Raw genomic sequence first — 15,360 nt, 5'->3', positions numbered from 1 at the left:
AAAAATGTTCAAAGATTTCCCAAAAATGTTGAAAATGTGTTCATCAGAAGTTACACTGTGAAAATATATTTTTTCCCTACATTTTCAAACTTTAAAACGGGTTAATTTGACCCGCAGGACGACACGAGGGTGAAGCACCTCTGTCCGATTCACACAACACTAGTGCAGTGTCCTGTGAACATTCATGCTCGTAAACAATAAGAGAAAGAAGAAGACAGAAAAGGCATAAGAAGGATGCTAAACCTGGCTCATGCTAAGTATTTAGATTTGCTAACCAGCATATGTCTGCAGAATGACTCCACCTTTAAGCCTGAATAACAGAACTTCCTCCTAGTGATTCCGGCCTCAGCAGGAGGTTCATGGTAACCAGTAAGTATAAGCACATATGAGTGTTCATGTTCCTGTTTACTCACCAGGCCACACTGATACGTGGATCCAGGTAGTTGAGCTTTGAGGTACCCAGAGCGATCTGCTTGTTCTCCTCTCGGTCTGTTGCCTGGACCTCCATCTTCAGCAGCTGCTCCTCACAGCGCTTCACCGCTGCTTTCTTTCGTTTCACCACCCTGACAGAAAATAAACGCAAAGGTGGATATAACAGAGCAAAGCAGTCGATTCTAGGGGAGAATTTAAGAAACAACAACCTGCAATTTGAAGGAATCTTAATGTGAATTTTTCACACATTCATTATAAATCATAAAATAAGATTTAAAACATTTAGTCTAGCTGCTAGGGGCGATAAGTAGAGGTCAAATGCACCGCAAGGCTTGTAAAGACTCCAAGTTTGGCCACATATAACTTCAATAAAAAGATTTTGTCTGGCATTCAGTCAGTAGTTCTTATGTGGATGTCTCATTGTGCAGCAATGTGAGACTTAATAGTAGCAAAGATCATCTTAAGATACCAGGAGAGCTCTGGGCACAACTACCATAATTTCACCTTCAACACCTTCTATTTCATGAAGCTCTATTATTCACACTGAAGCTGTTCTACCTGTTGTTAAGAGGCACCTGAACCAGCAGGGTGTCTCTCTACAGGTGAGTGTGCAGCTTGTGATTCAGTCAGATAAGCGGTTTCAGATTGCTACCTATCGCTCCTAATTGCTTTCATTGCGGTTTTTATTTTCCACTTCAGTGACACTTACGTCTGCAGCTTGGGGTCTGAGTTGCCTTTTTTCTTGGCCTCCTTCTTGGCTTCTTTCAGCTCCGTCTTAGCGAGGGATAGCTGCTCCTTTCTGGCATCAATCTGAGGGGACCACATGAGGACAGATGTTCGTATATAAGTTGAAGTCAAAATATTAATGACTGGGCTGTAGGAGCGACAGGAATGATGTGTTTCTTGGTTTCTGTCGATGAAAACCTTTGTGATGTGATGAATTATTGTGTAAAGACAGTCGAACTGCCCTCACCTTGCCCTGAAGGTTGGTCATAGACTGGTCAAAGGTCTTTGGCGGCGCCCGCTGGTGGTTACAGAGAATAGCAACTGCTCTGTTGGCCCTGTTGTAGGACAGCAGCTTCTCTGCCACGTTGTCGGACTCTTTGGAGGGTGACAGATCAGCAATTTGTATTTTAAACAAGAAAATCCAACTGGGAACACATGACAAACCAAAACCAAGGCACAGAAATGTAAAAAGATAAGCTCCTGCTGGCATTCCTCATGTTATTACTGCACAAAATCTCAACCTTCAACACACACTCACACAGTTACATTCATTTCATTTATTCAGATCCCCATTAGCTTCATCTGTTCCTCCTGGGGTTCAGACAACACACACGTCAGTCTGCATATTGGCTCTCTGCTGCATCCAGAGCTGAGAGGACTATGACACTTCTATCTCTGAATGAGGAATGGAGGCAGTGGCAGCCAATGGGACGCTGATAAGAGAGGCAGAGATGCACAGTACCGGGTGCACTGATAATGTACTCCTGCCATAACTGAGAAAGCTGACTGATGTCAGTCTATCCTGAACCAAGAAAACTGAAAACAAATCTCAAGTTTTATCCTGAGACTCCGTGACCTGAAAAGTCAGGTAAAGACACAACGACAGGAGTCCGACTGATAAAATAACCTGTAAATAACCACGATTTTTACAATGTTTTCCTTTGTTTTAGTGTAAAAAAGTACATTCTGAAAATGTTCATATTTAAGGAATTATCTTTCTATAAAATATTACGAACAACACGAATTTTCTTAAGAAAAATAAATTCAATTTCAACATTATGCCTCAGTTTATCATTCACATAAAATATACTACAAAAACGAGACACACAATGACAAAAATGAGACAAAATGACAAAAGAACAATGAACAATCTAATATTTTACTTTCTGATCAAAACAACTTGTCATGGTCTAGAAATGATTTCAAATTTATAGTTTTACTAATTTACAATCTGCAGTTAATGTCTTCTCTGGAATTTCTACCCTTTGAGGGCCGGATCTGACCCTCTGGAGGACCGCTTTTGGCCCACGGGCCACATGTTGAACTCCTTGGACTTCAGAATTTAAGCAGCTGAGGAATATAAACACCCTATGTGTGGTATATTGTATTTTTTCAGTGTGGTGAATGTGTGTGAGTTACTGTTGCTGAGCTCTTTGAGCTGTTGCTGCAGGGTGATGGAGGCGTTATACGTCCTGAACACTTTGGCCGTCAGACCAGGCATCAGAGAACTCAGATGTTTGTTCAGCATGGCCGTCTGCAAGAGAAGTACAGGGACAAAGAGAACACACCATCATCACAACATCATCCGTCCAACTACATCAATACATGCTCTTCACCACTGGGTGGTGCTGTGGCATCGTGACACTGAAGCATTTAAAGCATCGATAAGACAACATGACAAATAAAACACATAAAATACCATCTCTGAATCACTATCATCAGCATCCATTAGATTAAAACAGATCACAGCACTGTTTATCCTCTGACGTTTCTTTAGGTGTTATAGTAAAGTAGAGTTGGTGTGATTTTTTTTTTTTTTAAATTAGCTCCAGTGTTTCAACAGAACAGCAGTGATGGAACCCAGCTGACAGTGTATAAACACACACTGGTTAGAAAGCGAAACAAACCAATGCTCCCTGCACACACACTGATACGACTTGGAAAAGGCAACACGTTCATTTCTAACTTTACCTGAAAGCATTCAGAAGGGCTCTAACAAAAGAAGGAATTATTGTGATGAAGCCCACAGTAATGATGAGTCTGGACTAATCAGACCAGATCAGGACCTGCTGTCCACAGACCTGCATCAGGAGCCTATTAACCCTCCTGTTGTCTTCATTTACAGGCACCAAAAAAAACTGTTTCCTTGTCTGAAAAAATCCAAAAAATTCTGCAAAAAAAATCCCCAAATTTCTGAAAATTTGCAAATCCTTCAGGAAGAAAATTCCAATATTTCCTTAAAAATTTCCCTTAAAAGTTTTTATATATATATATATATATATATATATATATATATATATATATATATATATATATATATATATATATATATATATATATAAATCCCCCAGATTTGGCAAAAAAATTGTAAATATTTTCAAAAAATGAATAAAAATCTTCCAAAAAAATCTAAAAATATCTAAAGTGATTCCATATATATCAGTAAAACTTCTAATATTTTCTTTGACATTCACATAAAAATCTACCAAAATCCAGTGAAATTCACTGGATTTTGGATGATTTCTTTTTTGCAAATGTTCTTAAGAAACATTTTTTTAACATTTTTTTTTCCACCAAAAAAATGTTCAGAAATTTCCCAGAAATGCTGAAAATGTGGACATCAGAAGTTTGACTGTGAAAATCTATATTTTTTCCACATTTTCAAACTTTAAAATGGGTGAATTTTGACCCGCAGGACGACACGAGGGTTAAACAGAGAGATGCTGTGTTTTCATCTGTACATGTGCATGCATGTGCTAGAGAGCAGGTATGTAGACAGGTATACACATGTGCAGGTACAGGCTGTGGCTCCGTGCACGCCTTGCTGATGAGCTTCCTAACTCTGTCCCTGCAATGCTAAGGAGTCTGAGGGGGGACAGCTACACACCCCAGTTCCCCTGGTACCTGTGTGTGGTGTGTGTGCACCAATCAGTGTGTGTTCATCATCCCTGTCATCTCCTACGGCATTACTGCAACATGCCATTACTGCCGCTCTAATTTCCTATCTCTAATACAGGATGCAACACGCTGGACCTCCTCATTAACATCCTGCTAACGGCGGCTAATGCCAGGCAGAAATATTGACTGTTGCCATTCTCAAGCAGCTACGATCATCTGCTCTTCATTGTTTGCCAGATCCAATTTGTGCGTTCTGTCTCTCTTCAATGCAACAAAAAAAAAACTCAAGGGATACAATAGAGAGGAGGGAAGACAATGAAATACACCAAATAAAGAAGCTCACACAGGGATTACAAAACACAGCAGATAACTACGGTGGATTAGATGGAAACAGAGTTACGTTACAGTAATTCTGTAACTCCAGAGAGGAGCACTTTAACATGGTGTATATGCCTGCAGTGTGTGTCCATGCTAAGAAAAAGCACAGTCAATCTTATATTGATGAGCAACATCGCTCTCTGAAACAGTAAAATGACATGTTCCAGTGCTGAATGCCACATTACCCCACCATTCTCAGCCGTTTTGAGCTACTGTGTGCCATTTTTGCCAACTCTAACCTGCATTTCAGCGAGGCTTTTTGTCGGCAGAGGCAGGTTGGAGTGGGACAGAAGGGAGTGAACGAGCTCCTGAGCTGGATCTGGACCAGGATATAACACACTTTAATGATGTTGTACCGTCATCGCTCAGCCATGCCTACTGTCAAACAACCCAACTGAATTTTAAGAATTTGATTTAAACCCGTCTCATAACTACGTCCCACGTGTCCGCCTTCACTCACATAATCATCATTTTGCTGAAAATAAAAATGGTGGATTATAAAGAGAAACAGCTGGTGGCGCTAATTTAACCCTCCTGTTGTCTTCATTTACAGGCACCAAAAAAATAGTTTCCTTGTCTGAAAAAAATCCAAAAATTCAGCAAAAAAGTTCCCCAAATTTTTGAAAATTTGCAAAACGTTCAGGAAGAAAATTCCAATAATTCCTTAAAAGTTTCCCTTAAAAGTTTTTTTTTTTTTTAAAAATCCCAAATCTGAGCCTGCAGCGGTAGAAAACCAAAATCCAGCAAATTTTGCTGGATTTTGGTTGATTTTTTTGTGAATGTTCTTAAGAAACATTTTTAACATTTTTTTTTCCACCAAAAAATGTTCAAAGATTTCCCAAAAATGATGAAAATGTGGACATCAGAAGTTTCACTGTGAAAATATTTATTTTTTTCTCCATATTTTGAAACTTTAAACCGGGTCAACTTTGACCCGCAGGACGACACGAGGGTTAACAGTAAGGTGCTACTAAACCATAACAGTATGTCAGGTGAAAAACACTGTACGAAACATGCTGTTAATATGACATTTATGCGTGCATCCAGTGTTTTTGTTCCCATTTTTTCTGGTCTCTCCAGCAGAAAGAAGCTTCAGGGGATGTTTAAGTCATGCATCATATCTGTCCTGATTTATTAGCCTGTTTCCAACCAAATATAAACATTTTCTCACACAAAAACATTTTTCTATTTCCACTTGGGGTTTTCTTTTTGACCAAACTGAAAATATAAGACTAAGCAGGTGGAAGGAAAGTCACCTCATGTAACTTTAAAGTGTCAGTCGACTTCGACCAAAGAACAGCTTTTCTGAAACCAGCCTGCAGCCCGACACAAAGTGTATGCTGTCATCTCAAATTGTACATTTTTGTCTCCCTCTCTCTCATCTCTATGATGGCAGGCTTTTCATGCAGCCTTCTGGTGTGGCTATTTGGAACACTTTTACCTTGAAACACGGCCGAGATTCCACATCATATTAAGTAGTTTGTTTCAAGGATACTGACATCCGAACACCACTGAGCCTGCAGCGGTAGAAAACTTGATCCAAAAAGCAAATTTGAGTCTTTGTGAGCTTCTGTTGTAGCCTTTTGTTTAGGGAGTCTTTCCTCGAATAGGGTGGGAGTTCAGTTCCTACGGATCTACATAAGTCGATTTTCGTCGTAAGTCGGGACTAGGGCGAAAAAGATATTGTTGTTTATCAATCTTTATTGGTCATTGCACATTTTCATATACAACGAAATTTCATTTGAGCTGCCCTGCCAATGACAGCTCCGGCTGCTGCGCAGTGCTGCGCGCACCTTTCTTGAAGAAAAAAAGAAAAAGGACATGTTGGGATCTGGGTAGGGACTGCAGAGGGTAAAAGAAAAAAAAAGGCTCGTTGTACCAAATGAAACCTCCAATGTTGGGAAATTCAATTTGAGAAGGAACCTAAAAAAACAAACCCACACACAGACAAAGCATGACGTTAGACAAGGATAGTTGGGATAAGGATGTGGGGTGGTGGAGGGGGGAGCACCGCACAGTTAGCCAGGTTCCTGTGCAGGTGCACGGATTCCTGGCTCCTGTGTATAGTGAGGGAAGCTTGTGGAGGCGGGGGGGAGGGGGTTATGGACATGTGTGTGCGAATGTTTAGCTCAGTCCTCAGTTCATGAGTCCGAATGTTTGTGTATGCGTGTAGCCCATCTTCTTTCGTCTCAGACCTCCGGTGTCTCAGTTCGCGAGGGTGGGAGTGCGATAACACAGCAGGTTGCTATGGAGACGTCCTCGGTTGATGTTGAGGTTTCAGTGTTTATTGTTCAGTTCCAGATTTACCTAATGTCAGTGAACGTGCCATGTTTAGTTAGCTCACCTCTGATTGGCTGAGAGTCAGCAGTAGAGAGAGCTGGGAACGGCGGCTAATTCTGGAGCTAAGTTATGGGGTTTTTCTAGTTATTCTGGCGTTGGCTACGGTCCACAGTATCCTGTGTGAAGGTTCAATAAACCAGCAGAGAACCAGATAAAGTCTCACTCATTCATCACAGAGGGTCGCTACAATATGTTGACCTGTTTTTACAACTTGACCCATGTTGGTCGGTGTTTCTTCCTGTTCCCAGCATTTTATTCTATCTAATTTCACTTCCATGGAGACGGCTTTCCTTTTCTTCCAAGCATCAGAAGAGTCTGACCTACGCTGGGAGCCATAATGAAGGACAAAAAGTTAGTGAATGTACCACAATCCAAGGTGGTGTACAACCAGAGAATGGAAACAAAGCTGTCTGATAGCGCCATGTGATGACGTATTCATCCGCTCATCAACTAGTTCCATGTAACCAGTTCTAACGTAACACTGTAGGTCAATGATGTCGTAAACCAAGGACATCCTGTACTCATTTTGTTATGTTCAAACAAGAGATGAGAACTAGAACCATTAACATCAGGCTCACCAAGCAAGCAAATCTGGGACCAAATGTCGGAGGCTGTTGCAGGTCTTCAGCTCTATTCCTTCCTCATGTTTTTCTCATTTAACGTTCAGTCTGAGATTCCCATTTTCATCATTTCCCAGCTTCTCTCTCCATCAGGCCAGCTGATGACAGCAGCACGTGCTGCATTTACAATCATCCTCCGTTCCCTTCTTGCCTCTCATTTCGGCCTAACTGCAGCTGTCACTTCTCCTCTCTGCCATCCTCCCTTTCTTTCACCTGATTTGTTGGATTTTTTTTCAGACAAGGAAACAGTATTTTTTGGTGGCCGTGAATGAAGACAACAGGAGGGTTAATATGTATCAAATTAGGAGGTTACATGAAAGCAAAAATCTATTTTTGAGTGAAAAAATGCTGCTACTTTTTTTTTTTTTTTTTTTTTTTTTAAGCATGTCTGGCTTATTTTAAGACACCTAAGCTTGACAATCCTGGTAAAATAGAGTTTAAAATAAGTTTTCCCAGCTAAGTTTGAGATCTCAAGATTCTAAATAAATCTTACCAAGCCATTTTCACTTGTTCTATTGGCAGATTTTTTCACTTATGTCATGGTGAAAGTTTTTTTTCCCTGTTTTGAGAGGGGCATTTTGTCCAGTGTTGCAGCTTGGTTTCCACTTCAAAAAACTATACACTGAGTAATTCTGAATGTTTCATCAACAAGGACAGCCTGTTAGCCTGAGTTATTATCTCAAAAACACCAATAATGTATTTTTTAAAGACTGAAAGCAGCCTAAAATGCACACTTTCTCCAGTGGTGGACTATCCATATGAACAACTGTTGCGGTTTCTGTGGCCTTGCTGCTTGCAGCTGGAGGAAGAGGTTGAGAGGACACCAGATTTTTATGTGTGGAAATTCATCCACCCAGCATGTTCACTCTCAATTTTCACTACTGCAGTTTCATTTTTATCTGCCAGAGTCCATCCCCTCTCTCTTTTGAAACTCCTTTTCTGCTTTCAGTCCCCCCGCTTGCAATATTCTTTCCCTTCTTCTCACCTCCCGTTTCCTCACTTCACCCTTTTCATCTCTCCACACCAACGGCTCATCCTCATTCAATCTCATCTCTTACCCCACACAATTTAGTCCATCCTTTTCCTTTACTGAAGCTTTCTGTCCCTAGAAAATATATTAAAAAATGTAATTCTATTTCACTTTCACCATCTTCTTCTACGTTTTCCTCAAATATTACACACCTCAGGGGTGTCTGTCACACTTTAAACACAACCCAGCGCCCAAATTCAGGTGCTTTTACACCAAGTTAGCAATTATTCCAAATGTTTGTGATCACTATTCACCTGGACACTGAGCCATTGTTCAACCAGCTGCATTTGACACCAAAATATAACGCACCAAATGGCAATGATGCACAAAAATCATAAAAACTTAATATCTGGGATGGTTAGAAGTATATAAAGCATGAAAATAACGAAGGAAATAAAAATAATTGACTCACACTAAGGCGGTTAAAGAGGTCGTCTCCTGGTTGCTTGTTCTTCAGGAAACGTTTTAGATTATTAAAAACCTGAAAAGATAAACAGACAAGTCAGATCAAAAGACTTTCACAGGTATACTTAATATAAAGCAAGATTTAATAATCAATTGTGTGTGGCACAGCGGAGGACAATTTAAACATGTTGGCTGCAAAACACTACAAGTGAAACTAATAAATGAATAAAATAAACAGAAAAGGCTTTGAAGCGACGGCAGTTCTTAACCCTCATGTTGTCCTGCAGGTCAAATTGACCCGTTTTAAAGTTTGAAAATGTGGAAAAGAAATATATTTTCACAGTGAAACTTCTGATATCCGCATTTTCAACATTTTTGGAAAATCTTTGAATATTTTTTGGTGAAAAAAAAGAAATGTTAAAAATGTTTAAGAACGTTCACATAAAATCAACCAAAATCAGCAAAATTGCGCTGGATTTTGGTTGATTTTTTTCTGAATCTTCTTAAAGAAAATATTAGAAATTTTACTGATATATATGGAATCACTTTAGATAATTTCTGGATTTTTTTGGAAGATTTTTACTTATTTTTTGAAAGTATTTACAAGAATGTTCTTGCCAAATTTGGGGGATTTTTTAAAAGAAAATTTTTAAGGAATTATTGGAATTTTTATTGGGATTTTTGTTTGTTTTTGTTGCTGAATTTGGGGATTTTTTTCAGACAAGGAAACAATATTTTTTGGTGCCTGTAAATGGGGACAACAGGAGGGTTAAAGGCTAGCTTACAACGGAGTTATATAAAAACAGAAAATTACACACACTCCGTTCACACATACATGCACATTACAGTGTAGTTTAAGACATAAGATTGTGTGTTTCTTTGTGTGTTTTCATTTGTCCATCTTAGAGAAGTGCCAGGGGAGTAAAACAGGCACAATTACATCTGACATTTCCAGTGACACTGTGGGTTCCACACATTCATCCCTTCCCCAAATAAACCAGTAAAATATGCAAGACACCAATTAATAGCAACAGATGTATTGATTTAAAACCACACTGACACATTCATTGGCTGATATGTGTGTCAATTCAGTTCCCCTTGGAAATTAAACAGAATCTATAAAAGGTGCCAGTGCTTTTGGGATGAGAATGTAAATCAGTATCTGTCTAAAAGTCTCAGAGAAGCAGAGACACCAAAGTGAGCTCACCTAATTGGTTTTTGTGATGTGTTTGGCTAAGTATGTGGGTGTTTGGAGGTAATCATTTAGAAATAAATGCTCTGCAGGATGACCGTACCGAGTACAATCTGCACACGGCCCCAGACTCCTGGGTGACCTGATGAAGTCATTCATTCTAACTTGTGTTAAACTGAGTAATAAGTGCAGTAGGTATTTGTTTTTAGACAATAAACAGACATATTGTTGCTCTGAGCAGTCATTTTCTCACCATTCATGGGTGGAGAAAGGCAGTGTTCATATTCATGCTCTCCTATTCTGCCCCGACAAACACTAATGGAACTTTTTTCCCAGTAAATTACATATGGGACATACAGTATTGCCAGTCCATAGCATGCCTGGTGAGGTTTCACCTTTTACCATTTTTGCATTCATTCCCAGTAGCGGCCCGTGTTCTCTGAATAAAAACATTGTGCAGAAACAGCAGAAATTGCATATGCAGTATATATAATGCAAAAGCCGGGTACAGATCCTAAGAATAAGACTCAATGATTGCAACCATCTCCAGGGGTTCCAAATAGAAATTCTTTTCTTCCATTCTTGTTCCATTTTATTCCAAGTGACATTTAGCAGCAATCTCGCTGATTTGCCAGGGAATTGATGATGCAAAAATATGCAGGGACTAATTAATTCTAGCTAATGTGATGCTTTTGAATGCACTCATTTGAATAATTATATGTTCTGCCAAGAAACAAAACACTTTGGCTGTCAGGTGCTAACATTTGTTTTTCCATCTCTGGAATAGCAGATAGCATGTGCTGGCACCAGAGGAGGGGCTGCTAATTTACATATGCATACATGCACACACACACAAATATGACAGCTGTCTGACAGATTGCAGACAACTAAACACGATTTAAGAAAAAAACAAAAAGTTTCCAGACACGTCTTCTATTGTGGAGCTGGCTAACCTGCTCATTATGGTCTGTATCATCATTTACTGTATCAGATAAACAACTGACAAAAGTCAGACACTTTTATTATACACATTATTACAGCTTGTGCAAACAACTGACTTTAAAAAGTACAAAATGACATCACAGTGCAATAGAATAAAGCCAGTGGAGCTTAAAAATGACTCCGACTGACTCAAAATGAGAAACTTCAGATGTGTGCTGGTTTAGCGTGCAAAGGATCTCAAAATAACACAACATGAATTAGTCCGAATTACTTATAGTCCAGCTTTCAAGGACTTTCAGTGACTTTATCCTTTCCTTATAAGGACTAAAATGTGTCAGTATAAACATAGAAAGCAGCCATGAACGTCAGCAACAAGCATTAATTTGTACCATGAACTGTGAAAAATTGGAAGCACGGGGGAAATTCTGAGCAAGCTTCAACGTGCTTCCTGTCATTACAATCTTTATGGTGTGAAAATAACCCTTAAATAGCTCTGAAAGTCCATTTAACTCATTACAAGGAGCACATGAGGCTCTGATGGATGTTTCGTAAGTTGAGGTAATGACCGGTATTTAGAGGGCAGGTTGGAGAGTGAAGATGCTACTGAGCTGCTCTACAGAATCTAAAGATGATCCATACTAAGAACTAGAATGCAGGTTTTCTCTGTCAATGCTGCTGATTTTCACCACGGTTTATGAAGGTAATCAATTGTAACACTAATTACTAAGTCCTGTCAGAAACTTCGGATCAGTCTAAGCTTAAAACCATGATATTTCTTCACTTTATTCTATGTCTTCTTATTGAAAAATTCACCCGTACAAACATTTGCACAAAACAGATTGAGAAAAAAACAAAAACCCCTCCTCCATGGCACAAAAGGTTGCCAAAACTCTGGGACTTCTCTGTTGAACTTGACTGAACTGCAGGCTGTGCTTACACAGAGTAGATAGAAGACAAATAAAATTAAAACTAATTAGAAATGTAGTAAAATATCTGTAAGTATGTAGAGCCACTATACCCGCTGTATTGGTAAACTCTGTGGACACTTGGAAAAATACTGTACATGATGATTCCAGGTTTTTGTAATCTATTATTTTTTTTTATATGGAATTAAAACTGCATATAATTCTAGCCACGGTTGTTCTGTTTCTATAGAGCTGCAGGACTTTATATTGCAGTGAAAACTGCTCACACAGTGACTGAAAATGTGACTGCAGCAAAAATCACACAATTTGCTTGGAGTTAAGAGAGTTAAGATATAAACAATATGCATGCTGTGTTGAGAAAATACATAATGATAAATCTAAAATACTGGGTTGTTCACCTCCACCAAAGATGCTCTTTAGAATTTTATATGCAGCTTCGGACTTAGTATCCTGTTGTCAGGAGTGAAAATCCATTTAAAGCTGCAATTCAACTTGGAAAAAGTTCGAAATAACGATAAATACCATCCCAAGTCATGTCAGTCAAAACTGCAACTTAGAATTATTAATTTTGTCTCATCAGACAAAAGAAGATGAGAAAAGTAAAACAATCATAATAGTAGACTATAGAATACTGTTTACAGAGCAAAAAGTTGACCCCAGTATTTAACCCTCATGTTGTTCTGCGGGTCAAAATTGACCCGGTTTAAAGTTTGAAAATGTGGAAAAAAATATATTTTCACAGTGAAACTTCTGATCTCCATATTTTCAACATTTTTGGGAAATTTCTGAACATTTTTTGGTGGAAAAAAAGAAATGTTAAAAATGTTTCTGAAGAACATTCACCAAAAAATCAACCAAAATCCAGCGAAATAAAGAAAATATTAGAAGTTATACTGATATATATGGAATCACTAGATATTTTTAGGGTTTTTTTGGAAGATTTTTACTCATTTTTGGAAAATATTTACAAAAATTTTCTTGTCAAATTTGGGGGATTTATTTTTTATTTATTTATTTATTTATTATTTTTTTTTTTTTAAATAAAAATTTTAAGGGAAACTTTTAAGGAATTATTGGAATTTTGTTCTTGAAGGTTTTGCAAATTTTCAGAAATGTGGGGAATTTTTTTTGCTGAATTTCAGGATTTTTTCAGACAAGGAAACAGTACTTTTTGTTGCCAGTAAATGAAGACAACAGGAGGGTTAAATACCAGTAAGACGCTTGGACACAATGACCAGCTCTGTGTTTGTGGGTTAAAAACGTAGCAGATAGACAGCTGAACTATTCTAACAAACAAATTAACCTGCTACAGCCACAGGAATCCAATCTATGGCTGAGTCCTGAGGACAGTCCCTAGTTTTCCTCTGTGCTGCAGGTTCTGTGCATGTCAACATGCAGGCAGATGATCTTCTCTGCAGGGACTTCTGCCAAAACCCAGAAGGCAAAACCGAGATTATTAGAATGAAATGTACTGGGTTTTAACACCAGAAATAACCCTTTCACCAGTGTCTTCTGCTGATGTCTCCTACTGAGAAGGGACAGACTTGCTTTATATTATCTATACCAGGGGTGTCCAACATGAGGCCTGCGGGCCAAAGCGGTCCTCCAGAGGGTCCAATCCGGCCCTCAAAGTGTAAAAATTCCAGAGAAGACATTAACTGCAGATTGTAAATTAGTAAAACTATAAATTTAAAATCATTTCTAGACCATGACAAGTTGTTTTGTTCAGAAAGTAAAATATTATATTGCTCACTGTTCTTTTGTCATTTTGTGTCTCATATTTATAATATTTTGTCTTGTTTTTGTTGTTTTTTGTCTGATTTTTTTTCGATTGTCTCATATTTTTGTTGTTGTTTCTCGTTTTTGTTGTTTTGTGTTTCCTTTTCATCTTGCTTGTGTTTTTTTGCCTTATTTTTGTTATTTTGTGTTTTGCTTTATTAATTGTTTTATGCATCGTTTGTGTCATTTTGTGTTTTTTGTCTCGCTTGTGTTGTCTACTTTTTTTCGTTTTGTTTCTAGCTTTTGTCATTTTTGGTCTCATTTTTGTCGTTTGTTCATTTTTTGTCACTTTGTAATTTTTTTGTCTCTGCTGTTTTGTTTCATGTCGTTTGTCTCGTTTTTGTCATTTTGTGTCTTGTTGTTATTTTGTGTCTTGTTTTTATCATTTTGTGTCTCCTTTTTGTAATATATTTTATGTGAATGATGAACTGAGGCATAATATTGCTGAAACTGAACCGATTTTTCTTAAAATAATTCATGTTGTTCATAATGTTTTGTAAAAAGATACTTCCTTAAATGTGAGTATTTTCAGAATGCACTTTTTTTGCACTAAAACAAAGGAAAAAATTGGAAAAATCGTGGTTATTTACAGGTTGTTACGTTAAGATTTTACCGGTCCGGTCCCCTTGAATGAATATGGAACCTGAAGTAAGATGAGTTCGACATCCCTGATCTATAATACTGCATTCCTTAAACAAAGTAAGAACAATCCACAAATTAGAGTGGGGCAGAACGGTCATGTGGAAGTGTCTGTACATTATTTACCTTGCTGATCACAGGGACCTTGTTGTAGTAGCGAATGGAGTCTTTACCCAGGAAGTCAAACTCCACCACACACTCGTTGCCATCGAGTTGCTCATGCAGGGTGATGTGTTCGACACGAAGCGAGCAGCAGCCCACTGTGTCTGCCGTCTCTCCCTCCTCTTTCTCATTACCAGCTCTCAGGGCCAACTTTTTTAGGTCAGAAGATACAGAGATTACCGCACGCCCAAAACCCACAAATACACAGCCAGCATTTTAACACACACAGCAAACACGTCCCCGTCAGATGACCGTTAAATACATACCCACGTAAAGATCTGCACAGTAAACTCAAAGCAAAATCGGACTTGAAATAGTCTTTGACATGAGCCAACAGCAATCATATCAGCAATCTATCATTTCATTCCACGCAGACAGAGATAATTAGCTTGGGGATCACTGTACAGAAATGGCGACATAAAATCCATTTTTCTCCTTTCAGAAGATCTTTCATCCAGCTATTTGACATAACAGAAACGGTTTTCAAGACATATTACAGTATTTTCCAATATGTGCACATGGCTTTTGGTATTACAGCAGCGCACTACTGGTGTTTTTCTGCGTAATGATTTGAAACCAGACCTTGTCTATGAAGTACAGAGCCACAGCTCTCTGGCGTCTGACGACCTCTTTAGACTTCAGATCTAGGTGGTACTGGTTCCGGATGTTGTCCACACACGTCTTGAGTTTACGAGCAACCTCATATTTCTCCCAGTCCTTCTCTCCCTGCATGCATATTATGACAGGAAGTAAAAGAAGGGGAATAGTGAGAAAAATAAGACAGAGAAAGAGTGATAAAGATAGGGAAATGCAGGAAAGACAGAAGTAAACATGAGGCAAAGAATGAAGGTGAAAGCATGATAACAGAGTAATTTTCTTTGAAAAGCCTCA

At 38.5% G+C, this 15,360-nt stretch overlaps 1 protein-coding gene across 2 annotated transcripts in view; it reads right to left on the bottom strand.

The window, feature by feature from the left end:
* Window positions 1-15,360, bottom strand: part of zgc:173742 (DNA topoisomerase I, mitochondrial) — a 34,447-nt gene that overhangs the window by 1,492 nt on the left and 17,595 nt on the right. For both annotated transcript variants that reach the window (XM_055008374.1, XM_055008373.1), the window contains 7 exons: window positions 15,052-15,195; window positions 14,434-14,619; window positions 8,837-8,905; window positions 2,578-2,692; window positions 1,406-1,533; window positions 1,142-1,242; window positions 414-563 (listed from right to left, as the gene is read on the bottom strand). In XM_055008374.1, coding sequence (XP_054864349.1) covers window positions 414-563; window positions 1,142-1,242; window positions 1,406-1,533; window positions 2,578-2,692; window positions 8,837-8,905; window positions 14,434-14,619; window positions 15,052-15,195 — 893 coding nt within the window. The remainder of the gene's footprint in view (window positions 1-413; window positions 564-1,141; window positions 1,243-1,405; window positions 1,534-2,577; window positions 2,693-8,836; window positions 8,906-14,433; window positions 14,620-15,051; window positions 15,196-15,360) is intronic.

Source organism: Amphiprion ocellaris, chromosome 3 (genome assembly GCF_022539595.1).
Source record: "Amphiprion ocellaris isolate individual 3 ecotype Okinawa chromosome 3, ASM2253959v1, whole genome shotgun sequence".
Classification (NCBI taxonomy): domain Eukaryota; kingdom Metazoa; phylum Chordata; class Actinopteri; family Pomacentridae; genus Amphiprion; species Amphiprion ocellaris.
This window is presented reverse-complemented; position numbering and strand designations above follow the sequence as displayed.